The sequence below is a fragment of the Brachyistius frenatus genome, unplaced genomic scaffold, assembly GCF_029030835.1.
Source record: "Brachyistius frenatus isolate BFR_SWC_R1_liver_20210118 unplaced genomic scaffold, ASM2903083v1 Contig_130, whole genome shotgun sequence".
Taxonomy (NCBI): Eukaryota; Metazoa; Chordata; class Actinopteri; family Embiotocidae; genus Brachyistius; species Brachyistius frenatus.
The window spans coordinates 431,223-458,745 of NW_027210729.1; the positions used below are offsets into that span (position 1 = coordinate 431,223).

The 27,523-nt window shown below is 40.9% G+C and overlaps 2 protein-coding genes across 2 annotated transcripts; both read left to right on the forward strand.

Moving 5' to 3' along the window:
• Positions 1 to 438: 438 nt before the first annotated feature.
• On the forward strand, positions 439 to 6,532 carry il20ra (interleukin 20 receptor, alpha). Its single transcript, XM_069714462.1, has 7 exons — positions 439 to 509; positions 1,605 to 1,728; positions 2,034 to 2,242; positions 2,439 to 2,614; positions 2,705 to 2,849; positions 3,201 to 3,337; positions 3,600 to 6,532. Exons 1-7 carry the CDS (start codon positions 461 to 463, stop codon positions 4,851 to 4,853), a joined length of 2,094 nt encoding a protein of 697 aa, XP_069570563.1. The 5' UTR covers positions 439 to 460; the 3' UTR covers positions 4,854 to 6,532.
• Positions 6,533 to 7,247: 715 nt separating this feature from the next.
• On the forward strand, positions 7,248 to 26,116 carry ehd3 (EH-domain containing 3). Its single transcript, XM_069714363.1, has 8 exons — positions 7,248 to 8,523; positions 13,009 to 13,185; positions 14,033 to 14,130; positions 21,197 to 21,338; positions 21,456 to 21,555; positions 21,749 to 21,919; positions 23,242 to 23,406; positions 23,497 to 26,116. Exons 1-8 carry the CDS (start codon positions 8,297 to 8,299, stop codon positions 24,022 to 24,024), a joined length of 1,608 nt encoding a protein of 535 aa, XP_069570464.1. The 5' UTR covers positions 7,248 to 8,296; the 3' UTR covers positions 24,025 to 26,116.
• Positions 26,117 to 27,523: the final 1,407 nt, after the last annotated feature.

Here is a 27,523-nt window from a genome sequence, read left to right on the forward strand (position 1 = left end):
TTTCTACATTATAATATTCTGACTGCTGATTCTACTCTAAGAAAATACAGGGGTTTGAGGTTCTATACAGTAGCTTATTTATTTAGCTTAGATAGGTTATTTATTTACACATAGGCCTTGTGTTTTCTTAGTGTTATGAAGTAGTAGAAACACGCAACTACACTTGCGCAGGTGTAATGTGCTCAGACGAGTGAGGTCACATTCCTTCCTCAAACCCGGAAAACCTGTTTGGTCGCAAGGTTTATTTTCACCTCCTCCTTGTATGCCATTGAGGTTTTAGTGATTGTGATAGCCACCCATTCGGACTCAGGTCGCACTATTGAGTTTGAGTTTCTCCTGGAGCACTCCTGGATTTTTTTTTTTTTTAAAGTCCGTGTGGAGAAACATCGGGCCATTGACAGGTCTACCGTTGGAGGATTTAGCGCAGCCTGCTGAAACGACATGACCACTCCAGTCAGAGATGTGGGCTGCGTTCATTTCTGTTAACCTGTGGGGTCTACTCTGCACAGGTATGACTGCGTTAAACCACAATGCGAATATATGGCTTGTTGTTTCTTACTTCTTTTTTTTTTTTTAAATTTTCGATGACCTTATGCCTATTCCCTTCAGAGTATGTATGTTCATTACAGTTTTATTGGGCTTCTTAGGCTATTTGTTTCCATTAGCAACCTTGTGAAGCCTGTTAAATAACGAGCAGATTCTTTAAATCTTTAACTGATTTGAATGTAATGTAGCGTCCCGATAGTAATGAGGAACAGATCTGATTTGAGGTCCAGTAGGTCAAAACTACAGCGGATCTCATTTTGTCTGACTTAGTTGTGTATTCAAATAATACTGTTTCATTACGGCATTAACCAATATGCAAATACAGTACATGCAAATAAATGAACGATGTTTATCTGGTCGTTGCTGGCTGGCATTGTCGTACAGAGAAAACAATGAAGACTTTATCTATTCATCTTAAGTAAACTTAAAGTCTGTGTGGCTTGTAATGTGACGTTGTTTTGTGGCTTCGTTGGTTTGACAAATTGTTTATAGTTATGCCATTTGGGTGTCATAAAAATGATCACTGTATAAAGCTCTAGTTTAATATAAGTTATACTAATGTATTAGATTCAAATTCATAGTTCTATAACCGTAGAATACAACTCAAACCTTCATTAATATACGCTATATGCAGAAATAGTTTAATGTACTCTGGTTCTCCTTTCTAGAGAGAACGTATAGGTGCTATTACTTCTCTTCAAATGTTTTGGTCAAATTTGTATTTTATTTAACTGCTTTAAATGTATTATAATAAACCAAAAGTATCAAAGCACATACAGTCAGATTCTGTGTAGTCCATACAAAGCTTGAAAAAAAGTACAGGAACAGCCCGCAGATTGTACTGTGAGGTATGGACAAGTATTTCAATGGTACCATAAATACAAGAGGAAGTTAAAGGATCAGTCAACCAGCCTGCAAAATTAAGAATAGGAGAAACTCTACTTCAAAGGCATTGTGTAACCAGGAACTGCTAAATGTTATGGTGAACGAGCAGTTGTTCATGTAAATGTATACCTGTTATCTGTCTCTATCTCAGTCATCAATATCTTTCCCCTCAGTCTCCACCTCTCCCCCCAGTCCCATCAACGTCACCTTTTCCTCTGTGAATCTGAGGAATGTGCTGCAGTGGTTCCCAGGACATGGCACACTGGATGACACACACTTTACAGTGGAATATGCCATGTAAGTAGCAATTTTAGAGTTAAAATTTAAAAAGAAGAACTGAATAAAATATGTACTAAAGTGGCCCTAAGCACTAGCTTGGACGCCTGGTTAGCAAGTCTCAAAGGGATTTATTGGCAAATAGTAGTAGAGAAAGGAGCGGGAGGGCAGGAAATAAAAGACAAATGTAACTAGATCTACCAAACAACTTTTTTCTTGAGGGATGATTATACAAGTTGAGGACTTTGCTTCATGTTCACTCTTATTGCCCCAGCTTTTGGAGCAGCCAACCTCTGATCTGTGTGGGTCTGCTCTGTCTTTCTCAGCTACGGCGACAGCATTAAGGACAGCAAAGGGAGACGGGTGCACTGGAGGGCGGTGTGGCAATGTACGGAAATAGTGAGGACCTGGTGTGACATCAGCAATGAGACATGGGATGTGGAGCAGGGGTACCACGCCAGAGTTCGTGCCGTGGGCAGAAGAACGTCTTCCAAATGGGCTCTGACACGAAGGCGATTTGATCCAAAGTTGGACAGTAAGTTGAAGTGACATTCTGTCTAAAAATGTAAGATGAGACATCATTGCTAACATACACATGAAAGACTCAGCCAAAGACAGACAGTATTTTATATTTAAGAAAATTCATCTGAAATTTGCTTAACTATATATTTTTGGTAGCTTAGAAAATATTCAAAGTCTACCAAAATAACTACTCTTGTCTGTCCCAATAGCTAGTTTGGGCCCGCCACTGCTTTCTGTGGAAATAGAGGACAACACTGCCATTGTCACTCTGAAGGGACCAATGAGGTATCAACCAAGCAACCACATCCCAGCACTTTCCATGGCAACAATCTACCCTCAGATGACTTACAACCTCTCCATCCACAACACCCATCGCAAACAGATAGTGAGTAAAAACATATACAAAACCTATCTTTTGTTATGTTTCGTACACCTGAACATCTCCTGACTAATCTGTGCATGTGTACGTTTGCAGGACCATTTCCCAGTGGTCACCAGTCCATACAAATATCGCCTGATGGATTACAGTACACAATACTGCTTTTCTGCCCAGTCCAGATTCCTCTCCATGCCAGTTCACTGCCAGTCCTCAGGATGGCACTGTGTAAGCACCCCTCAAGGTACAACTGCACTGCATGTCTGTCAGTGAAAGAGAATGTTTGGCTCTCTGTTTGGCAGGTAGATAAGAATGTGACTAAACATGATAGAGAAGCTAAAGAGATGTTTGTACACATCCAAAATGTCAGTCAAGTAAATGATCTTGTATTAACCTAAAGACAAAGCATTACAGATTTTATAATTTTTTTAATTTATACTTTTGCTTGTGTTACAACATCAGCCTGTGAAGTTGAACCAGGTTTTTTAACTGAATTGAGTCAGGTCAACTCTTCATCAGAAATGCAGCAGAAAGGGATTTACGGAGAATTAATGAAGTGACGACCATTTTTTTTTTTACTCCTGTCTCCCTCCAGACCCTGTGATTGAGCAGCTACAGAGGGTGGTTGTGGGTATTGTTGTTCCATCTTTGTGCTTGTGTATTATTGCCGTGGCTGTCTACCTTCTCTACAACTACCTGACGGGGAAAGGACAGACGAGCCCACACACACTGGTAATAGAAATACACACATACACTCACTGACAGCTGAAGAACTGACCTGTGCCCCTCACTTGTTTGGCTCTGCAACACCAACACTATGTAGAATTGTATCAGACTGTTTATGATTAAGAATACTTACATGAATAAGAACATATAATGTACATTCGGTAGATCAGATGACCTGCTTTTTGGTCAATATGGTGATTTTTGAAATGAAGACCTTGTGACCAAATTAATTAATTTCATACCACACTTCTTTCCCTTTAATCTCCAGAACCCGCCTCCTTTTCACTCGCCCCCTCTCATATTCCATCATGAGAAATTCAACATTATCACGATCAGCGTCATCAAAGATGAGCCACCATCAGACCACAGCGGCGGCATGTCAAAACCTGCAAGCACCAGCTATGCATTACAGGTCCCCCCACCCACATATTTCCCACAGAGACCCGAGACACCCCCAGAGCCCGAGGAACCCTGGGATGATTTGTCCATGGACTACGGATGTATCAGCACGGCTCCTATAATTAATGCTGGAGAAGAGGAAGCAAGAGGGAGCAGTCGTGACGAAGGAGACAATGGGATTCATCTGAAAGGTGAACACCAGAAATACATTGTAAGAGTCAGTCACAAGAAGACAGAGGAGGGAGCTGAGGATGGTCACTCTGCTGGAGTGTGCGCTTCTCAGGTGAAGTCCTACCTCTCGCAGAGGTTAACCGGCACATGCATACCAACACACATGGGGACACATCCAGAGACAGAGATGAGTACACCTATGCAGGCGCATACATTGTCACAGTTACATTCAGTTTTACTGAACCGAACTCAGGCACCATCGCAGTCTTTTCAGGGATCAACTGCAGGTGAGGTCAAAGGGCAGAATGAGGATAGAGAGCTTCCAGGTTTATTTATAGGCAAACACCCAGAAAACGGCCTCTTCCATTTGCCTCAGAATATACAAACAAAGAAAGAGGTGGCAAGAGGGGGAGACATCGATGAAAAGATGAAAGTAGGAAACGACAAGAAAGATGGAGGTGTGGAAGAAGAGGGCGAGCACGAGAATGTACCTCTTCTTTCTAAATATACCTCCCACAACATCACAAACATGTCTGCCTCTCATTCTAACCAGTTATCAGATAACTATGGTGTTGTGAGACCGGCTGCAGTGCAGGAAACAGATGAGGACGAATATGATGATGAAGATGAGGAGGAGAAGAGAACTATTTGTGTTAATTGGGATCCAGAGACCAGGGAACTAGTGCTGCCAGAGTTAGAGATGGGGCTCAATAGGAAGGGAGGGTTGGATAGATTGATACTTTTAGGGAGAGGGATGGAGGACAGGATAGGAGAAGAGGATGAGGAAGTGTATGGGATGAAGGGTCAATTGAGGCTAGAAAATGTAATCGTCAGACAAGTTTCTGAGGAAGAGGCAGAGGCTCAGAGGGAGATAGAGAGAGGTGGTGAAATAGGGTGGAAGGAGGGGGATATTTTGTCCAAATGGAACTTGGTCATCTCCGTAGATCAGTAGATGATATTCATCAGTATATTTACTCCGTTACTACAAAATATAAATAATTTTGATAAAATCACACCTTATCAGATTTATGTAAAATTCATAAACAACGTGACGATATTAATATTTTAGGAGCACTTAGTGTTGCAGTCGAGTTACTTTTATATCTGTGAATGTTGTTGCTTTAGTGTCATAATGACCAACAGTTTACAAATTCATAAATCACTCAGATCAACATAAACACATAAGTAGAAATCGCACTTTGATGAACTCTGAAGGAAAATTATATGTTCATCTTAATTTGAAGAATTTTGTATATTCTTCTGTATTTTTCCCAGTTAGATTCTGTGTTATGTAACTGTAAACCACCATGTTCAACACGGCATCTTATCTCAACCTAACGAAACAGACTGATATGAACTAATGTGTGACACATATCCAAAACCAGCTTTAAAAAATCAAAACAATTTTGTGGACAGCAAAATCTTCAAGATTGTGATTTGGTAATTTAGTTAAAAAAAAAAAACTAGAGGAAGTTTTACTTTGGTGTTTTCTTTGAATTTCGCCGTGTGTCCACAGTACATATTGCATTGCTGTACTGATCCGTGTTTACATGATACGTTTGTCTGGCAGTAGTTGTTTTTGGTAATTTTATTTATCACCAATCTGTTCATGATTTAGTTCTAGTTGAAGCACTTAATCTGTTTTCGTTGAGACACTTTGGAGGGTACACTGGGGGACAGTATTTGTTTGTGTGTTGGTTGTATATTGGGCTGAATCCTAATGAAAATAATTTTTGTGGCGCTGTATCCTTTCTGTGTACTAACCCACTGTAAATGCTAATGATCAGAGGAATAAGAATTTTACCTCCATACATGATTAAGACAAAAGTATAGCACTTAATTCGTCATTCCTTTACTGAAAGATTGTATTAATTATGAAGTGTCTGACCTGCAGTATGTGTCAACTTCCTCTTTGCGTTTGTATTGAAAAATGGGCCAGTCTGAAAATACGATTTTTTTGTTTCTTCTCTGACCCTTTTAAACACATTTCCATCTGCAGTATTAACACCATTTAGACTTTGTCATCTTGTTTTTCTGTTTTCATTTGCTGTTTTGTTTGTTTTGAACTGAGATGTTATTCAGATGTGTGTGAAGATATTTTATGTTGTCTCATACACAAGTTGTCAGACTTCATTATCTGTATTCCATCACCATCAACAAGCTTGAATGATACTTAGCACACCAGAAATATTTTCACGTTTACTTTTAAACCTCTGTTTGACATTCAGAATAATTTTTTTTTTATCTAAATAAGGTTTTACAACAATGAAGGACACTTCTGTACTTTTGTTAGTTTTGTTCCTCTTTGTATATCTTGGTGCTCTGCCCTCGTGAAGTAATCACTTCTCAAAATGAAATGGGGAAGACATTATATTGTAAACAGACCTGTTAAACTGTAACTGACACCAGATGTTGTCTCCTGGTCTCAATTTAGGAATTTCTAAAGCCACAGGGAGGGGGAATGATGAAACTATTGGTATAGTACTATTGTATAAGGTACATTTAGTTTCAGATTTGTGTATTTACTCATGTAACATGATGATTAGTATGATGCTGTGCATGAAGATTAACTCTGGAAAATAAATAATTCTACACTTTTTCCACAGTTTTGTAATGGTTGCGTTTGTTGTATAATGAAGTTGTTTTATAATCACAATAAATAATTAAGTGAATGTTTAATCTTTTTTTGGTAGCTATTTTTTAAAGATAAGGGCCACTTACTCTTTTCACCAGTTTCTCACTGTAGGTTTGAGCTTTTGAGAAAAATCTACAGCTTCAACATGTTGATATACTCAAGGAATTGTGCGTACAACTGACCCTTGCACTGTGTATGTTAATTTTTTAATCCTGCCACCTGCCACCATATGATGAAACGAGAGAGCTGGTAGAGACACCTGCTGGACAAATTGCAAACACCTGCTGTGAAATTTACAGTACAGGTGCAAGGACACTTGTTCAGAGGTATAATCATCAAATATTGTAAAATAATCTCTTAAGCAGAGAATGGCTCCTGTGAGATCATATTGATCTCATTTAAACATTAATGTAAAAGTACTTCACGGTTGTTGCAAGTTGTGGGTAAGACAATACTATCTGCATTATAATGCATGCTTTACCAGATCATGTTTGTATAAAATATCTTCATCTTCCAAGTGAGTAGTAGAGTAAAAAAAAAAATCGGATCAGATGAGAGATAAAAAAAAAAAAAAAAAAAAAAAAAATATTCACTAGTTATTATTATTAATTAAACCTTTAGGTGGCGCGGTGTGTATGAATTGCAGCTCCTTCCTCTCGCCTCATCCAACATGGCGTCGTCCTGGTCGGCTTCAGCTCCAGCTCCCCGCATCACTGGGCGGAACCCCGGTGGGTCGGGCTGCCAGCCGTTGGGCACTTCCGCCGGGCTCTCGGGTTTCCTTCGACTCGGCATTTAAATTGAGCTGCAGGACATCAGCTGCCGATACGTCCAACACTGAGCTGTGGCAGAAAATAAGCCCTTTAACGTTGGCGACGCAGGCTGCTCTTTTTATTTTATTTTATTTTTTTATTTTTTTTAAATCTCGGACCTGAAAGCGACAGACATTGTTGTTGGAGAGGTTCAAGTGTTTTGGGGTGTTTTTGGGGGTCAGAAGCAAAGCCGGAGCAGCTGAACAATAACGACAGACAGCAGCTCGGTGCATCATTTTTGTTTTTTTGGGGATTCCTCCGCTCGCTCTGGGACGAAATGAATAGCGGTAACGTGATGTTGTGCCTGAGCGGAGCGATTTAGGCTTTTCGCGACAAGCGTTTGTTTACTAAAATAGATGAGTAAACAAAAACAAACTCATTGAATGTGTTTTGCGGCTCTGTACGCATTAGTGGCCTGGACTTGGGAGGACCGATGGACTCGATGATGAGAATGCATTTGAGTGGTCAGGTTTAAATTCTGAGAAATAGACACAACAGTTTGTTTATTTGTATTTACTTTTTTTTTTTTTTAAGTTGTTGACATTACCAGAGACTAAGTCTTAAAATAGCACCCAACTGGGCTTACTATATCAAAAACAAAACTGCTATTTCATTTACATATATTAATTATTACATTTAATATTTTTCTTTTCCAAGACAGACTTTAAAAGGGTTTTTTATCTTTATAAAGAACATTTCTCCAGAAAAAAACATTTGAAAAATGTTTGAAGTGTAAATCAAGTTATTTTTTTTTTTTTTTTTGTTGACGGCTGGTGTTAGCTTCATTTTGTACATGGGAGAATCTTACTTTAAACTTAAAACAAGTATCTAATCCGTGAACCACATAACAAATTAAGTGGCCTTTTAAAATAAGTGTCCACCTAATCAACAAATCCCATTTTTAAACCAATTGGAGGCTTAACTAGTCCCAAGTACAAGCAACCAGCAACGATGTTCAGTTGGCTTGGAACCGACGACAGGAGGAAGAAGGAGCCAGAAGTCTTTCAGACTGTCAGCGATGGACTGAAGAAACTCTACAAAACCAAACTCCTGCCACTGGAGGAGAGCTACAAGTTCCACGAGTTCCACTCCCCGGCCCTGGAGGACGCTGACTTTGACAACAAGCCCATGGTCCTGCTGGTGGGACAGTACTCCACTGGCAAGACCAGCTTCATACGGTGAGAAAACTGCAGCTGACACACCCAAACAGACTTTTTGACAGCATGAGTGACAAACAGGAGTTTGTGGTTATGCAGTAAACTTTACCCAAACAGAACTGATATAAAATAGAAATAGAATCGAAAACAATAAAAACAAAAACAAAACGCACACATGAAATAAAAGGAAGGAAAAGAAGAAACAGATGAGGCACCCAGCCTAACTGCAAGGAGCCACACCTCTGAGAGCTTTATGAATCCATAAAAAGTTTATTTGACAGACACCGGAGCACCCGCACATGGAAACTCGTTGCATTTGAAGACGTCGCTGCACGGTACTGCAGCTGTCCCGCCCGGGGCTTGGGTGTAGCCCGTGTATATGGAACATCAGACTGACGTGTGGACGTTACTTGCTTCAGGGTGTGGTGTAATTTTATGTATGATCTTCACTTGGGACAAAGTTCATAAAATGTTTATGTTTTCATTTGGTTCGGGAATGTCAAGGAGAGCAATTAAAGCTTAATGCAGCTGGTTTTCTTTACATGTTGAGCGAAATGATTCTTGTTTGTTTATTGCTCCAGGGACTGACGGCACATTCGTAGTTGTGTAATTACAAGAACGCCCATTTGTCATTGATATTAATATAACTTTAATAACCGATGGTCTGTTCAGATAATATCAATGACAAATGGCCGTTCTTGTAACGACACAAATATGAATGTACCTTCAGCCCCTGGAGTAATAAACAAACAACAATCATGTGTGACAGCTAGGTTGTGATGTAGGAGCCGGCTATCGCAGCTCATGCAGAGCTGTCGGGCCCTGAGGTGCAGGAAGTCTGGGGCCCCCTGCGGTCTCCATTACCTCCGAGCTCTTTACATCATGGAGGAAAGGTATACAAATTAGGCCGTTTTCCTTTCTTGGATCAAACTGATTGAACTCCATAATAACTGCATTTTCTTGTGACTATGAGCTGTCTAGTAAAGAAGTGTTTTTTAATGTAGTTCTCACAAACCTTTTGTTGCCTCTATTATCATTTTTGTTTTGTCTCGGAAACATTTGTACTCATTCGAATTTAAATTAACTTCGGTGATGCTTATTTAGTTATTTGGACAAGGGCCAAAACTACTCAACATACACTTAACATATAAAGCACAAATCTTAGTAATATTCCTCTTTAAGCTGAATTTCTGTAGCTGATCATTTGCGCTTCGCCCTAATTATGAAAAGCCTTGTTGTCTGTGACCTGCAGTATCTCTGGTATTGATGTTTGTGACAGTGAGAAATATTAGCAGCTGGGTGTTGTAGCCTCTTTTAAGCTACAGGGCTGCTGCTAACATCTTGCCCCTCTGAGACACACACACACACACACACACACACACACACACACACACACACACACACACACACACACACACACACACACACACACACACACACACACACACACACTTGGACAAACACACACACTTTGCAGACCACAGTGGGTAATTAGTGGGTTAAGTCTTTGAAAGCCAGAGAGAGGATGCTGTTAGTGACTTCCTGGCGTAAGACACGACCATGCAGACATCCCCCGCTCTCTCTTCTTCCTCCTCTGTGTCTGAGTCTCTCTCTTCCTCCCTCTCCCCTCTCTTTCACTGACGACAACACCCCCCTCAGTCGGCAGCCTCATCCCACACCGCTGACGTTGTAACAGTAAGATGCAGAATGTACAAACTGCTGAGTAACCGTCGGTCGGAGCAGCGGCGCTCTCAGCATCTCTTTGATTTCACTCTGGATCTAAGAGCAGTGAACGTCTTAAAGATGTGGCTGAGTGGTCTCATCTCACCGCAATTACAAGGGAGTGCTACTTTCTACTCTAGTCAGTGGGTCATCTTCACATGGCCAACATTTTTAAAATAATTGTGTATTTATTTAAAAGAGAAGTCAAAATAAATCCTTTTAAAATTCATGATCTCCTTTGATATGAACAAGAAAAGTTACAATTGTCTGTCAGTTAAAAGAAAGAGGAAATGCTGGAAGAGGTGTTGCTGATGGACGGTAATACAGTCTCACTTTGCAGTTATTCAGAGATCAGAAATCTGAGCCTGTCTTCAGTTTTGGCCCGGATTTATCGATTTTCCTCTTTGCTCCGTCAAAAAGCGAGTCATTGCCAGAATATAAATTCACCTTCAAGGTGACCAAACAATTTGCTTGTGCAGTGAAAAACTTCCCAAAAATAATATGATGCGAGCTGATGTGCGTGTTCCTCACAGCGTGCCTATGAAATCAAACATACAGTCTTTCAGATGCACACGGTTGTGCACATGCATTGCACAACCTCTTTACAGACAGGAGGGCTCACAGTACACAGATATGTGTGCAAAGAGATGCCTCTACCAGGCACTACTGGCTCCACTGACACAAGGTGTGTGTGTGTGTGTGTGTGTGTGTGTGTGTGTGTGTGTGTGTGTGTGTGTGTGTGTGTGTGTGTGTGTGTGTGTGTGTGTGTGAGAGAGAGAGATCTATAAGGGAACATCTGGTTGCAGTTAAAACACATTTCCCGCTCTTGAAATGGAAGACCCCTTCGAGCTGTAAATCTCTTTTAATGGTCTGCGTTGACATTGATGGGAATGTGACACTCGGCAGAAACACACCAATCTTCATTTGCAACATGAGTGAGGTCACTGAATTAACAGCTGAGATTTCAACCTTCCATACCTAAAACATGAAATGCAAGTCAGCTGTGTTGCCACAACAACGGCAGATAAAGGCCAAAGTTTGTTTAGTGTAAGTTGATACTTTTTGCAGCAAACGTCTTCCCCAAAAATTCTCCTGGAAAACATGTGTGTATAAACTAAATGTCACTGTCCACAAAGCGTCAGCAAACAAGCCCCGGGCCAAGTAGTAAATTAAACCATCTTCTCAAAGGAGGGAGAGCGCAGCCAAATTCTCACCCTGTTGTTTTCTCATTAGTATCTGTATAGTTTCTGGGAGGTCAAGACTTTGGTAATAACAAAGCCAGTGTGTTCAAGATAAAACAAAATGTGGCAAATGGTTTGAAGCTGTGCAGCAGAGTATTGAATCATTCATCTATCTCTTTTATGTAATTATTATGTTCACCTTCTCCAATTAATTAGTTCACAATTCAGTGAGTCAATTTTGACAGTAATCACAGTAATATTGGATTTGAAGACCTCATGATCTTTAAACAGACTGAAAACTTGGCTTAAAGTTAAAGGAATAGTTTGATATTTTGAGAAATTTGCTGCCTTATACGAGAGTTGGATCATAAGTTTGATACCACTAATGTCTGTGCAGTAAATATGAGGATACAGTTGGCAGCTGGAGAGTTGATGTACCATAAAAACCGTAAGACTGTCGAAAAGTCACACAATTTGTTCATCTTTAAACTTTTGCTTTTGTTAATTTAATCTGGTAAAAATCTGAAATATCAAGTTTTTAGCGGGATTTATCTGTTAAGATAACAATCTGAATCACTGTCATCACAATCTGAAATATTGATCAATATTGATGCACCAGTAATGCTCCCTGCGTTGATGTGGTAGTCATTAGGAAGTACAAAATGTGGTGATGGAATATTTTTTAAGTTCAATACTAAATCAGTGCATTGCATGTTGTGCATCAGTGCACAGAGCAATTTCTAAATTATCCCAAACATCTATTTCTGCATTATGTTCTATGAAAAAAATATGCACATACAGATCTATCTGTGATAGGCCAATATCGGTCAAACGATTAATTGGTCAAACCCAATTTTTTTTTTTACTTTAAACCAAAGAGAAAACAGAAAAAAAAAACATCTATAACTGGAAATAACTTATTTATTTTATTTTATTATTATTCTAACTGTTAATGTGTTGCTTAAAGTCAGGAGCTGCTTTAGAAAAATGAGTTTTCAGGCCCTTTAACTCCATTTAACTGACATCTTTGTCACACCTGATCACAAAGCTTCCCTTCAAAAGTCTTTTCCTGCTTCATGTGGTCAGCAGAAAATGTAATTCATGCGAGTTCATGGCAGCCATCCCGCCTGCGATCATGTAAAACTCCCCTAATCTTTGTTCCAGCACCATCTAATTTAAGACAGACCTGTTTTCTGGTTGCTTTTGACTTGCGTTGCACCTTCCAGACCAATTTCCTTTCAGCATACTCTATGAAAAAACATGCAGCACTTGAATGATGAAGATGAGTACAGGGATTTAATCTTCTAATATGAATGTTATAAATATATAACCTTTATATTCATGTAGAGATACCTAAAAACATAACTAAATGTTTTATATAGTCATTTTAACCTATTATAATGTCTCCATATGCTAGACAATGCCTTCTACACTATTGTTCTTTGTCTCGGGTAAAATCCTCTAATCGCGCTCGATCAGTCCAACATACCAAAAAGGTATTCATGCACGGTTGATTTATTTTTAAAGGGGGTAAAGTCGATCAAAATCATCTTGTCTCTTATTTTGTTTTGTTAAACTCTATTTCCTACTATCTCCCCCACAGCTACCTGTTGGAGCAGGATTTTCCTGGCATGCGGATTGGTCCCGAGCCCACCACTGATTCCTTCATCGCGGTGATGCACGGCGACACAGAAGGAGTCATCCCCGGCAACGCTTTGGTGGTTGACCCCAAGAAGCCCTTCAGAAAGCTGAATGCATTTGGAAACGCATTCCTCAACAGGTAAAAGCTTAGATGCACACGCACACCTTCACAAAGTGCTAGTTGAAATGCACTGATGGCAGATGCTAGATACCGTTTGGAGGTGTGTGCAGTTAAATGACAAGATGTTATAGAATGATGTAAACGTGGAGGGAAACAGTGAGGAGGGCAGTGGGAAAGAAAGAGCAAAGAGAGTACAAGTGAGAATCCACACCAGAGCTCAACATTCCTGTGTGATTGAATTTCCCTCTGCTCACTGGTCAGGCTTTGCTCTGGTAATGTGTGTGTGTCAGAGAGAGAGAGAGAGAGAGAGAGAGAGAGAGAGAGAGAGTCATCTTTGCAGAGTCATGCCTCTGGAAAAAAGAAAGTGCCAAAAAGTCTACTCTTGCATTAGTGTCCTCCCTGTGAGGACCCAGCACGGCTGAAACGCTGACTGTCAGTGGGGATTAGGGGGTTCGCAGTGAGGACGACCGCTAACCTGTTTGTATTTATTCAGCTGGAGAGGAGAGGAGAGGAGAGGGAGAGAGAGAGAGAGAGAGAGAGAGAGAGAGAGAGAGAGAGAGAGGAGAGGAGAGGAGAGGAGAGGAGAGGAGAGGAGAGGAGAGGAGAGGAGAGGAGAGGAGAGGAGAGGAGAGGAGAGGAGAGGAGAGAGTCTCATGGAGGTAGAGGTCTAATGTGGGATGATGGTTGTTGCTAAAACATTTTACACTTCTATCCTGATACTTTCTCTTTATCTCCTCGTGTGTGTGTGTGTGTGTGTGTGTGTGTGTGTGTGTGTGTGTGTGTGTGTGTGTGTGTGTGTGTGTGTGTGTGTGTGTGTGTGTGTGTGTGTGTGTGTGTGTGTGTGTGTGTGTGTGTGTATGCGTAGGTTTGTGTGTGCCCAGCTTCCTAACCCTGTGCTGGAAAGCATCAGTGTGATTGACACGCCAGGGATTCTGTCAGGAGAGAAACAGAGAATCAGTCGAGGTAAGACGCACTCGTGACGCTCACACTTTAATCCGGGGGGGGGGGGGGGGGGGGGGGGGGGGGGGGGGGGGGGGGGGGGGGGGGGGGGGGGGGGGGGGGGGGGGGGGGGGGGGGGGGGGGGGGGGGGGGGGGGGGGGGGGGGTGTGTGTGTGTGTGTGTGTGTGTGTGTGTGTGTGTGTGTGTGTGTGTGTGTGTGTGTGTGTGTGTGTGTGTGTGTGTGTGTGTGTGTGTGTGTGTGTGTGTTCTCTGTTTATGTGTGTGTGTGTGTGTGTGTGTGTGTGTGTGTGTGTGTGTGTGTGTGTGTGTGTGTGTGCGTGCGTGTGTGTGTGTGTTACTGTTCGTCCGCTGGACCCATTCAGCTGCAGCCCCCTCGTCCCACTGAACTCTGAACTACAATGTCAGCGTTTCCTTTTGGACCTTCGTGTGTGTGTGTGTGTGTGTTTATTTTAGCTTTTGCTATCAGGAGGATTATGCTTCATTCATTTCAAAGAGCAGGAAGCAGCGACAAAACGATGAGCTTCGATTTCGCACACACACACACACACACACACACACACACACACACACACACACACACACACACACACACACACACACACACACACACACACACACACACACACACACACACACACACACACACACACACAGCCTGAATGTAACACTTCACTCTGTGGTAAATTTGAAACATGAACAGCACAGTAATCTGGTCCTTTTGCCCTCTCATTGATTCAACTCTTATATAATGTCTACAAACAGAGCTGCAGACACAAGAGAACTTCCATATGTGGAGCACGTCAGTAGCTGAATGGTTATAAATTATGCTATAACTGCGACGCCCATGATTGTATTCGGGTCAGCGCCCCGTGTTGCATGTCATCCCCCTTCTCTCACCCCACGTTTCCCATCATCCTCTTCTCTGTCAACTTTGCAATAAAGGCAAAAATACCCCGGTTGCCAAGGAAACAAAGTAGTTACAAATGTTTTACTTTAGCCTCCGAAAGAAAATATAATATTTGTGGGAATAATTATTTTCCCAGTAATTACAGAACAGAAAAATGAAACCCGAGGAACATAAAACCATTAAAGGGACCATTAGGTTTCCTGTGTTTGGACTTCATCTTCTAGGGAGGCTTGCAGTGGTGAGACCACAACATGTTTTGACAGCTTTGGTGTTGACATGAACACAAACAAGACATAAAACTCGTTGAAAGCTTATTTGTAGCAGTTGTCTGCACTTTTCAAAGAAACCCAGCATGTTGGAGAGACAGACAGACACTTTGTTATTCTCACAAAACGATGGTAGTGACGATATCTTGATGCAGAAGTTCATTTGTTGCACGAAGAAAGGGAAATGCAAATATTTTACATGACGTGTCAAATCTCTTCCATTGCAGCTTATCACTTGCCACCGAGTTCGGCTCATTCAAAGTTTCTTATAAATACGGTTGAAAGACGAACTGATTGAAGACGCATGATTCTTAATGAACTTGTGGTTCACCGATCCGAGCTGCGGTGTGAACTAAAATGCAGAGAGGACAGTGTGAAGAGAAGTTTGGCCGTGAAAAGCTGACAGGAATTCTCCGCAGCTTTCTCTTGGGTTGATATGTGTCGGGCATGGCTGGCATTCCCGAAGCTAAATGGTGACATTACCATACCAACCCGCAAACGTTAACAAAAGAGCTGGGATAATAAAAGAAAGTCATAATTTACTCCTTCCTCCATTTGCAACCCTTTTTTTTTTTTTTTTTTTCGTCTGTTGCTCGCCCCTCTCCCCATTTCTCCCATCTAATAGAAAAAACAATGTTCATTTTGAGCTGGTGCATCATCATGTTGGACAAACAGAGTGCCATCATTGTTTCAGGATGTTGGCAGCGATTCTTTTTTCTCAGAACATCAGACAGTCTGACCCTGAGGGACGAATTACCAGTGAACTACCCCACCAACCAATTTCAAAGAAATCCCTCCCTGATGTGCCTTTTTCGGTAGTGACATTTTGCCCCTCTTCAAGTATCACTCAAAACAACTCTCCCAGCTTCATGGCCGCAGATTTCTTAAGTATTTTAAGTATCCCCGTTGCCAATTTTCAGGGTGAAATTGCAAACGCACACATACCACTGCTCTTAGAAATATGTGTAACCCAGGTGCTGACGTTATTCAAAACTTGTCATACTTTCTCACGAAGGTTATAGCTTCTCCCCGCGGTATTCACGTGTAAAAGGAACAATCTCTGAACTTTATGATTACCCCTCATATAATAACAGTGTCAATATATTATTAGGTAGGTAGGTGGGTAGGTATTTACTTTATTAATCCCCGAGGGGAAATTTTTTCGCTACAGCAGCATACAGAAGCAATAAGATAATAATAGAAATAATAGAATAAAATAATAGAATAGAATAGAATAATAGAAAAGCAATAAAATAGCAGTAAATAACAGTAAAAAATATAAAATGCACAGTATATACAGTACATTATATATATCTATATATATTATATACAAACAAACCAAGAAACACAGTCAACATATATATATATATATATATAGAGTTTGGCCTCCAGCTTCCTCCTGTAGGAGTCCTTGCACTCCCTGAGCTTCTCCTTCAGGTGGCGCTGCACTCTCCTGAGCTCCTCCCTGTCCCCAGACCTGAAGGCTGCTTTCTTCTTATTAAGAAGAACTTTCAGGTCACTGGTGATCCACGGCTTATTGTTGGGGAAGCATTTTACAGTCCGGGATGGTACGGTGGTGTGTTCACAGAATTTAATGTATTCTGTGATACAGTCCGTCCTGGTGTTGATGTCCTCCCCATGTGGTCCAAACAGCACATTCCAGTCCGTGGACTCAAAGCAGTCCTGCAGGGCGTCTTTAGCCTCCTGTGTCCACCTCCTCACAGTCCTGGTGGTCACAGGCTGCCTCTGCACCAGGGGGACATACCTGGGAGTCAGCAGGACCAGGTTGTGGTCTGATCTACCAAGGGGGGGAAGGGCAGTAGCACTGTATGCATCCATGGCATTAGCATACAGTAAGTCCAGAGTTTTATTGTTCCGTGTGGGGCAGTTAACATACTGGTGCAAAGTTGGCAGTACTTTATCCAGACTGGTGTGGTTAAAGTCTCCAGTAACTGCCAAAAATACACTGGGATGCTTAGTCTGCAGTTTAGCCACAGTGGAGTGGATGGTGTCCACTGCTGCCTCTGCGTCAGCTGATGGAGGAACGTACACAGCGATAACAATGGCGGACGTGAACTCCCTCGGCAAATAATAAGGGCGCATCCCCACGGATAGAAGTTCAATGTCCGGGCTACAGAAACGTTCCTTCACACACACGTGGTCGGGATTGCACCACCTCTCGTTCACATAGACTGCAATCCCTCCACCTTTCTTCTTGCCGCTCCGAACAACGTCTCTGTCCACCCGAACGGTCCTGAAGCCGGGTACGGCCGCGCTGTGGTCCGGGAAATGTGAGTGCAGCCATGTCTCGGTGAAACACATGATGCTGCACTCCCGGTATTCCCGCTGGGTCTTTACCAGCGCGCCGAGCTCGTCCGTCTTGTTGGCCAACGACCTCACGTTCCCCATTAAGATCGCCGGTACCGCTGGTTTGTATTTCCTCCTTTCCGCCTTTAGCTTAGCTCCAGCTCTGCAACCCCGACGTCTTCTCCGAAGTTCAACGGGGATCTCAGGCCTCGCTCCGGGCAGCAGCAGCAGGGGCCTACTCAGCGCAATCAGCTGATCACGCGAGTAAACAATAACAGTGCCCCCATCCAGAAACGTCGAAAAATTACGGTCCATTGTCTGACCGTTAACTTAACACACAAGAGAAAGAAAAAAAACAACTCTGAAGAGAGGAGAAAGGCTTAAAAAATACTAATAACAACACACTCGGGGAGGGGAGTTGCTGCAACAGGCTGCCGCTAGCGCGGCGCCATCTGTAAATCCCAATGGTCTTGACAGGACGTACAGTAATTACATTTAAACCAGATTGAGATCCAGTTAAAAAATATGTTTGCAGTTAAACTGTAGAAGAGGTTGTTGGACTTAATGTTAGTTTGAGCGTGAAGGCCATAACACACGGGTCGTAATGAACATTGTTAGTTACATCTGCATCTGCCATTTTTCATAACAAACGAATCTCCTGCTATGGTCATTTTCATATAACAGGTTTTGTATTCCCCTGCTGTAGGCAGTATTTCCTCTGTTGTGAGCCTGAGCGGCATCATAATCAGATCATGAGCGCTGACATGATAAAGTATATAAATATGATTACCAAAGGAACAAGAAGTCAAGTCCCGGTCACTGAGCTGAGCACATTGCTTCATGGAGGGGTTGGATCTGCTGGAATCCGGATGTTCCTCTGAACATGAATGTGAATACAATTGTTTGTCACGAAGAATTTTGTTGTCTCCAGCTTTTCTGTTGGGAAACGACTGAGAGCGACTGGTTCGCGAGCGCTGACAAGAGTTTCAGATATTGTTTATATTTGGAAGAAGTTGAACTGAAACAGATGCACATCAGCTCTGTTTTACTTTCTTTTCTTTACTTACTTTTCGATGACCGTGTTGTCAAACCAAATAAACAGTGGAGTGAGGGTAGGCCCTGATCTCATCTGTTGGATGTCAAAAAAAAAAATTAAAAAAAAATTACAGGCTAAACTTAACCTCTGCTGAGACAGCACAGCTGTGTTTTCTCTGGGGACCGTGTGTGTGATTGTGTGTGTTGAAATGTTTGTTTCTGTTCATTTTACTTTTCTTTACGTTAAATTCCTTCTATTTGTTTGTCATTTACATGTTTACATGTTTTATTTGTATTTCTGACATCTTTATGTCTCATTCTTTTCTTTCACCCTGTTGCATTGTTTTTATCAGTGTTTGTATTTATTTGTATGTGTGTCTGTGTGTCCAGATGAGGAGTTGTCAGGCTATAGCTGCCTACATAGATGTCCTTACGGAGGTATTGTAGATGATGAATCTGGGCATCAACCAGCTGCAAAAAGGCTAAATAAATCGATATCTTGACTTTGAAGATTTATGGGCTGTTACGTGTTCTTCACCAGTCTCGTCACATGGCTTTGGAAAAAGATAAAAAGTTTGTCTTTGAGTTCACCTTGTTAGCTCCTAGTTGGATATTTTAGTCCGATTCATCAGGTTACTCTGTAGGACTGACTGAGCCTGAGTTTCTGTTTCCTTTCGGGTTTTTCGTCAACGATTACTCTGTTTGATTTTCTTAGGTTTTAGTGTTTTTTCCGCCCATGAGCAACAGTCCCTTAAAGTCATAATGACAGTTTTTTCTGAGACTGTCAGGACATGATATTTCAACAATTACTTCCCAGATGATTTCCAGTAATTTTGATAATCCCTTGATGACCTTTACGCTTCAGATTTTAATTATCTAGTGTCATCCACGGGTCAAAAAAAATCAGCTTTGTAAACAAACTGACTGGACAATCTCTGCAGAATTGCCTGCAGATATTGAAACCAAGTGTCAGTATTTGTCTATGCTTACGTTTTATGGGCATAGAATAGCAAGATAACTTTCCAATTTCGCAGTATGAGGAACATTACCCCCTTTAGGGGGTGATAAAGGAGCTTAAAATTAAAGTATTGTTTTTCCCTCCAACATGTGACGAGTGCTCTGGGTGAAGAATTAATCCTCAAGAATTCAAAATATCAAGGTATCTGTGTTTTAACCCTGCCTAGTGTTGCTCAAGCAGCGGTGTGCCCTCTGTCTCCTCTCAGCTCTGTTTCAGCAGGTCCTAAAGACGCAGCTAAAAACCCATTTCCACGTTTTACATACTTATTGCTGTGATTGATAAATCTGCATCTAACATCCCAGTGAGGAATTGTTGCAAAGAGACTTTATTCTGTACGATTGTCAACGTCGTGGTAAAGTCCTTGAAGCAACTTATCAACATTTAACACAATTTCTTTTCCAAACAGTTATTTATAGCATCTGTAGAATATGAACTATTCCTCTACTAGGAGGAGCAGCAGTGCAGCAAGTATGGAAAAACTGGGATTTATTTTTTTTATCACAGCTATGTCTGTAAAATCTGTTTTTGATATATTCAAAGTAAAAACATCTGCAAAGCCTGTAGATTTAGTTTTGAAGGGAGAAAACATAGCTTTAAAAAAATAAAAAAAAATCCATTTAACATGAATCTTTGAGTTAACATATAGCTGCTGCCTATTACCACCTGACAAAATGCTTCCTGGTTGGTATTTGTTAATAATAATTACAACTGTAACTCATTTACCGTCAGCTCTGCATCTGTCGCTTGTCCTTCAGTGTTGGTTGGAAACTTTAGCTCACTAATCCTCCGTTCTAGCCTTTGTTCATTGTTCTCCTCTCATATCCTGTGGAATTCCTTCAGGTAAGAGGCAGTTTCGTCCTTGACTGGAATACAAAGTCACAGGAATGAGTGGTGTACTGCTCTTGACAGACTTATTAATTAATTAATGCGTTACAGAGGAATGTTTCGAGGCGTTTGTACATTCATCACATGATTACATGCCAACTCTAAAAGTCTAAACTGTTCATTTATGATGCTAAATAAATAGTCAGAGTGTTTAGTTTGGGAGTTTGTCTTTCATTATTTAGTTTTAATAGGCCACTTTAAGCCCTGGCAGCACCATCATCATCTTCATCAGTAAACAGATATTCTTTTCTCTCAACATGTTGCAATAAGAGTATAAATCTCACTGCCTCCTCTATGACCTGTCATCATTCTTCTTTTTTTTTGTGTTGGGAACATTGTTACGTTACAATTGATGTTTCCACTTCTTGGATTATTGCTCATGTTAATCATCGGTGTTAAAACCCGCTGACCTCAGAAGTTCACGTCTATTTACCACCAGTACAAGTTATCTGACACTGATGTGGGATGAGAGTTAAAGGATTGAGAAATATAAGGATGCACGATAAATTATTATCTTACATTCTCTTTTTATGTCAACCTTCAACCCGCATTTAACTTCACACCAAATTTTCTCCGCTTACTCTCATTTCTTTCATTCATCACCTCTCCCGCGCCTCCTCCTCCTTCTCCTTCTTTCCCTCTACCTCTCAGGCTACGACTTTGCAGCTGTCCTGGAGTGGTTTGCTGAGCGAGTGGACAGGATTATTTTACTGTTCGACGCCCACAAACTGGACATCTCTGATGAGTTCTCAGAGGTCATAAAGGCGCTGAAGAACCATGAAGACAAGATCAGGTACTGTAAGATTCAGATTTTTACCTGTATATCTACCCACATTTTTTGTTTGTGTGATATTAATGTAAGAAGTTAGCTGTTAAAATCATCACTGTTCTCATCTGTTGCTTTCTCCAGGGTTGTGCTCAACAAGGCTGACCAGATAGAGACCCAGCAGCTGATGAGGGTGTATGGTGCCCTGATGTGGTCACTGGGGAAAATAGTCAACACCCCTGAGGTACAGTAGATTATAGATGGTCATAATTTCTCTAACATAATCTCATTCGCTTTTTTGCAGTCTGAAAATTCACATTTTGGTCAAATGGTGTAGCCTTAGCAAAGTGTGACATACTTTGAAGAAATCCCTTCATGGGGGTATTATGTTTTGGTCTGACCTGCCAATCATTTCTTTCCATCTCCGTCACTGACAGGTGATCCGTGTCTACATCGGTTCATTTTGGTCCCACCCGCTGCTGATTCCTGACAATAGGAAGCTGTTTGAAGCAGAGGAGCAGGATTTATTTAAGGACATTCAGTCCTTACCGAGAAATGCCGCACTCAGAAAACTCAATGATCTGATCAAGAGGGCAAGACTAGCCAAGGTAAGGTGCACCTGAAAGGGATGGAGACTCATGGACATCTTTATGTTGAGGTTATGAGCATATCCGTAACATCTCGTACGTTAGGTGCTGAGCTTTTATAATGTGCGACAGTGAGTTTAAATAATGGGACTCATGCTGACATGTTTAAATTGTCTGTATCCGAGATGCGTGTGTGTGTGTGTGTGTGTGTGTGTGTGTGTGTATTTCCTATTTACTCTCCCCATCACTTGTCCAGCTGGTAACCTTGACAGATGTAGCTTGTCACTGTAACAGAGCTAATAGAAGCAGACACATGTGCTTGTTCTCCTCTGAGTGAATTATTTCCCGTTTCCTCTACGGACAGGAAGTCAGGTACGAGCGGCGACAGTCCGCTGCCTGTTGTAGTTCTCGGAAACTCAGAGGATGTACACGTGCACACACTCCAACACACGAAGATTTATCAAACTGGGAGTCCAGTGCGGTCTTCCTGTTTGACAGCTGATAGGGTGTGTTTTGTGATGAGCTTCAAGGACATGAGGTGGATTCTGGAAAACACACATACATCACCACAGCAACTGCACAAATATGGGCTTTCCCATGATTTTAGCTGTGTTTAGTTTGTGGTGGATATAAAAAACAAACAAAGGTAAGATTTTGTGGATGAGTAATCTGGTTAAAGGAGTGTAATGTGTCCCCAGACTCCACGGTTGCAACAATAGGATGCTTATGAAGTTACATTTTAGCAATTTGACAAAAGTTAAAAAGTAATACAATCATGACAATGAAGGATGAGTGCAGGACAACAATAAAAACACAAAGAAACCCCACATATAAGTGTAATTTGGTAAATGTTTTTGTAAGGTAATCGGATATAGAAATGATCTGATAAACTTAACTTTATAAATCCTTCGGTTTTTTTTTGTTTTTTTTAATTACTGAAATGGCATATGCACAAAAGACTCACAGGACATCACACATGCATGTACTGAATGTTGTGTAGTAACGTACTCTAAAACAAGAGAACAGTCAGTCCCTGACGTTTTGAATAGTAAATATATTTGTGTTGGCAGAAGTAAAGCTGCAGCGATTTATATAGAAATCTGCAGCGTAAACAGATACACATGTTGCTCATCTTCTGTTGTATCTATAACAGAGCTCATAAAGCATTTCCTCCTCCCAGTGATGAATAAACATAAGTTACCACTAGTAACCTCAGGTGTAGCCAAGTCAACCCAAAATCTAAAGAATTATAACTCTTATGATATTCAATGACGCCTACTTGAATTTTGAAGGAGAAGTTGCTGATGACTGCAGGTTCTCCCTCTTTCACTGTGCATTTACAGGTTCATGCCTACATAATCAGCTCCCTGAAGAAAGAGATGCCTTCTATGTTCGGGAAGGACAACAAGAAGAAAGAGCTGATCGGCAGTCTGGGAGATATCTACAAACGCATTGAAAGAGAGCATCAGATATCACCTGGAGATTTTCCCAGTCTGAAGAAGATGCAGGTAAACTGGCAAAGGAATTTAGATTCATAGATGAGGTTTCGATTATACATCCTTAACTTGTGATAAACTTGTGGTTGTTTTGTCTTCCAGGACCAGCTCCAAGCTCAGGATCTCAACAAATTCCAACCTCTGAAACCCAAACTCTTGGAGGCAGTGGATGACATGCTCGCCAATGACATCGCCGGCTTAATGGTTCTGGTCCGGCAAGAGGAAAACCAGCGGCCCAACCCAGTAGTAAAGGGCGGTGCGTTCGATGGCACCCTGGACGGCCCGTTTGGCCACGGGTACGGCGAAGGGGCAGGTGAAGGCATCGATGAAGCAGAGTGGGTCGTTGCGCGCGACAAACCCGCTTACGACGAGATTTTCTACACATTATCTCCTGTTAATGGGAAGGTCACGGGAGCCAATGCCAAGAAAGAAATGGTGAAGTCAAAACTGCCCAATACAGTGCTGGGAAAGATCTGGAAGCTGGCAGATATCGACAAGGACGGGATGCTCGATGATGAGGAGTTTGCGTTGGCCAATCACCTGATAAAAGTGAAGCTGGAGGGACATGAACTACCGTCAGAGCTCCCTGCACACCTGGTGCCTCCTTCCAAGAGGAAAATAGTTGAATAAATGTAAGAGTACCCCAAAACCTGTAAGTAGCCCTGCCCCCACCCTCTGAGAAAATGATCCTCATTCAAAGAGGAATCATCCTGTAGCATTGCAACAAAAAATATTTGAACAAAATCTGACTTTTCAAACTCTAAACTCTTCTCTGTTGCTGTCATCCTTTTGTCTTAATTCAAGTGACAAATACTTGGAGAGAAGTTACATTCAAATAGAAAACAAGGTAATGGATGCTAAGTGACTGTTAGCACACTGGCTGGAAACTTTGTGTAATAAAAAAGAAAAAAAATCTGCCACCTCTGTAGGATTTCAACTAGTACCATCAAAATGCTTTGAATTGCTGTTTGAGTTATACAAGGCAGCTCAGAGTCCTGTTTTGTATTGAAAACTGAGTAGTTGTTAACCAACAGCTGACATGCCGATCAGTAAAAAAAAAGAAACACTGGAATACAGAAAAATATAAGTCTATCTAAACTACTGGAAGAAAATGAGAGACACAACTATGGAGACAAAAAGGAAGAGAAGAAAGCAGAAAAAAATTCTATAAATATGCAACAACAAAAAAAACCAGCTTATCCCTATTAAAACAATACCTATCATAGGACTTAATATTATAATGTGTAGCCTGTGAAGTAAACTTGATTTGAACTGCAGTATTTACATGGTGGCCAAAACATTTTAGTCCTTGTACTTCAAGGTCCTGCATTATTTTTGTCCTCCTGGCATGGCTGAGTTACTCTGGCTTTTTGTTTCATGTGGACATATTAAACGACTACAAAGACTTCCTGTAAGGTGGCTGGGGAACACACACACACCAGTGTAGAAGCAACACACACACACACACACACACACACACACAATAGAATGAAAACAAATCCTGGTATAGGGATGGTAACCAATTATCATTCAAATAAAATGGCATACATTGTATGACTTCTTTTTAAATGTGATGTATTGTTGTTAGTATTTGTGTGGTGGAGTTTATGACATCATTATTTTACTGTCACACCTGGATCGAGCTTTTGCATTTAGGGAGGAACACATTCCTAAGGAAGTAAGAATGATTAGTGGTTTGTCTCTTTTATGATTTGTAAATAGTTCTGAACCTCATTAACATGTACTGAATACTGTGACTATAATAACAAACGATCTTGTGGGTATTGTTTGGACACGAGTGTATTGTGAATGAATGGTGAATGTGCAGCTGTTCATGGTTTCCATGTGGGCACATCCTGACTCTTGCATGTCTGCATCTGACCACATGTCTTGGTGTTATTATTTGTATTATATATGTAATCAGTTCTACACAAGCTACTGAGCTGGGAGTACTCCAGTGGGTTATTAATTGAAAACTGATCAGTTATTATTCACCTTTCTGAGCGTAACCTAACATGATAGTCCAGAGACTGAACGGACAGCTGTTTGATTAATTTGTGGTGACACTAATTGACACGATTTTAAGTTGTTTCTTTTTGTTTTTGCAGGAAACTTTGGTTTTCCATTTCATGTATTTAAATTGTATACATGTAATAAACATAATTCCTGATATATTACTGTCGCGACATGCCAGTATGTGTGTATGCGTATATATTTCACATTAGGACCATGTTTGTGGTTCGTTCTTAAACACTCAACTAACATAAATTGGATTTCTGTGTAGCATAAAATGTTAAACAAGTGTTTTATGAGTCAGACAGAACTCACCTGGTTGAAGTTCATTTTATGACTCTCCTCGTACATTTCTGTGCTGTTACTGTAAATCAAATGTACATAAGAAGACTGACTGCATTCCATGAACACAGATCTGGAAATCATCTGCAACATCCTGTGTGCTTTACGCTTTACCCGGCTTGTATTTCAGAGAAGAGCCAGATCAGACGATGACATGTGAAATAGATGCCTGTTGAATGTGGATTCACACAACTAGTTTCTATACGGAGACAGATTGCAACATGAAATGAACACACTAAGTGGAAACACTGGCGTTACGGTATGTTGTCTGTTTTTCAGATGCTGATGCATTGCTTTAATCTGTACTTCACTGATTTTCTGTCCACATAAACAGTCCAAAAGTGTAATAAAATTCACATATTTAACCCTCTAAGTGTTGGCTTTATTTTTTAAGAGTAAAGAGTAAATTAGACTTGCATCAAACTGTCTAGCTGTGAACAAATATAGGAATTTATTCTGCTATAGCAGTAAAGAAACAAGTAATTAAGTAACAATTTACATTTTGAGGGGTTTGTTTTTTCACTGATAATATATTGTCTTATACAAATACAAATTCTATAACGAGAAAGATTTGAAAATTTCATATTAAATTATTTTAATGAAATTAAGAGCAAACACACTGGAAGCCTGAACAGACTGTCTGAAATAATTTCTCTAATGTGAAGGTCATGAGATTCACGTAGGACAACTAAACTGTTGTTAGCAAAGTAGAGAGCAATATATGGCTATAATGCATTTATGTTCAGAAAGTTTTCCCCCTAAAAGACACATCCGGGCAGATGTTTCTGTATCACAAAAAATAAAACCAGCATAACAAGACACCAAAACTGTGCAGAATCTGATCACATCTTTTTCCCTATTTTTAAGTGTTGACCAAGAGATGCATTCAAGCAATTCTACAAATGATCAAATAAATATGTTGTGTTCAGCTGCAACTAATGAAAAATAGGGTGGGAGACACTGTATTTTAGCTGAAATTGAATTCCTTCTTGGTATTTCTCAAGGGGCTCATTCTAATCTTGGCTTCAGTTTTACACCAATGAAATGTTTAGTATTAGTAGTGATTATTTCTGCTTTAACTACATCATGATAGTGCAAATGTTCTCTTTTCAGAAGGCAGTTTTCCACATTCAAGAGCCTCTAACATTGACCATAACATGGCATAGTGCAAATGACAGGAAACAAAGTATGGGATACTAGCTTGGGACCACAGACATTACTGTATTATCAAGGGACTTCCATATCAATGTAAATGTGTGTGTGTTTGTGTGTCTATGTGTGTGTGTGTGTGTGTGTGTGTGTGTGTGTGTGTGTGTGTGTGTGTGTGTGTGTGTGTGTGTGTGTGTGTGTGTGTGTTTTAAATGGTCTTTAAAACACACACACACACACACACACACACACACACACACACACACACACACACACACACACACACACACACACACACACACACACACACACACACACACACACACACACACACACACACATTCCACATGAAGGGAAGATGCTCCTCTCTCACACAGGAAGTTCTGTTTGTGTCCCTCGTTTCCTGTCTGTCCCACCTTGACCCTCGCACTCTAACTCTCTCACCAGCACATATGCATCCTCCATTCGGATGTTAATATTTCTATATTAACATCACTCGTGGATCAACAGTCAACTCTAACATTATTCATCTTAAACGCCACTGGGAAAGAACCCAGAGTAATTTTGTTTCAGCTGCAGATACATGTGGTAATGATCATGAAAAACGAAGCTGTACGTATAGCAA

Excerpts from the sequence above, each read along its gene's own strand:
- ehd3 (XM_069714363.1), top strand. The coding sequence starts at position 8,297 with ATGTTCAGTTGGCTTGGAACCGACGACAGGAGGAAGAAGGAGCCAGAA. Across the intron at positions 13,186-14,032 it reads GGAAACGCATTCCTCAACAG|GTTTGTGTGTGCCCAGCTTC; the intron begins GTAAAAGCTTAG and ends GTGTATGCGTAG. Across the intron at positions 21,556-21,748 it reads AAATAGTCAACACCCCTGAG|GTGATCCGTGTCTACATCGG; the intron begins GTACAGTAGATT and ends CGTCACTGACAG.
- il20ra (XM_069714462.1), top strand. The coding sequence starts at position 461 with ATGTGGGCTGCGTTCATTTCTGTTAACCTGTGGGGTCTACTCTGCACA. Across the intron at positions 510-1,604 it reads GTGGGGTCTACTCTGCACAG|TCTCCACCTCTCCCCCCAGT; the intron begins GTATGACTGCGT and ends CTTTCCCCTCAG. Across the intron at positions 1,729-2,033 it reads TTTACAGTGGAATATGCCAT|CTACGGCGACAGCATTAAGG; the intron begins GTAAGTAGCAAT and ends TGTCTTTCTCAG.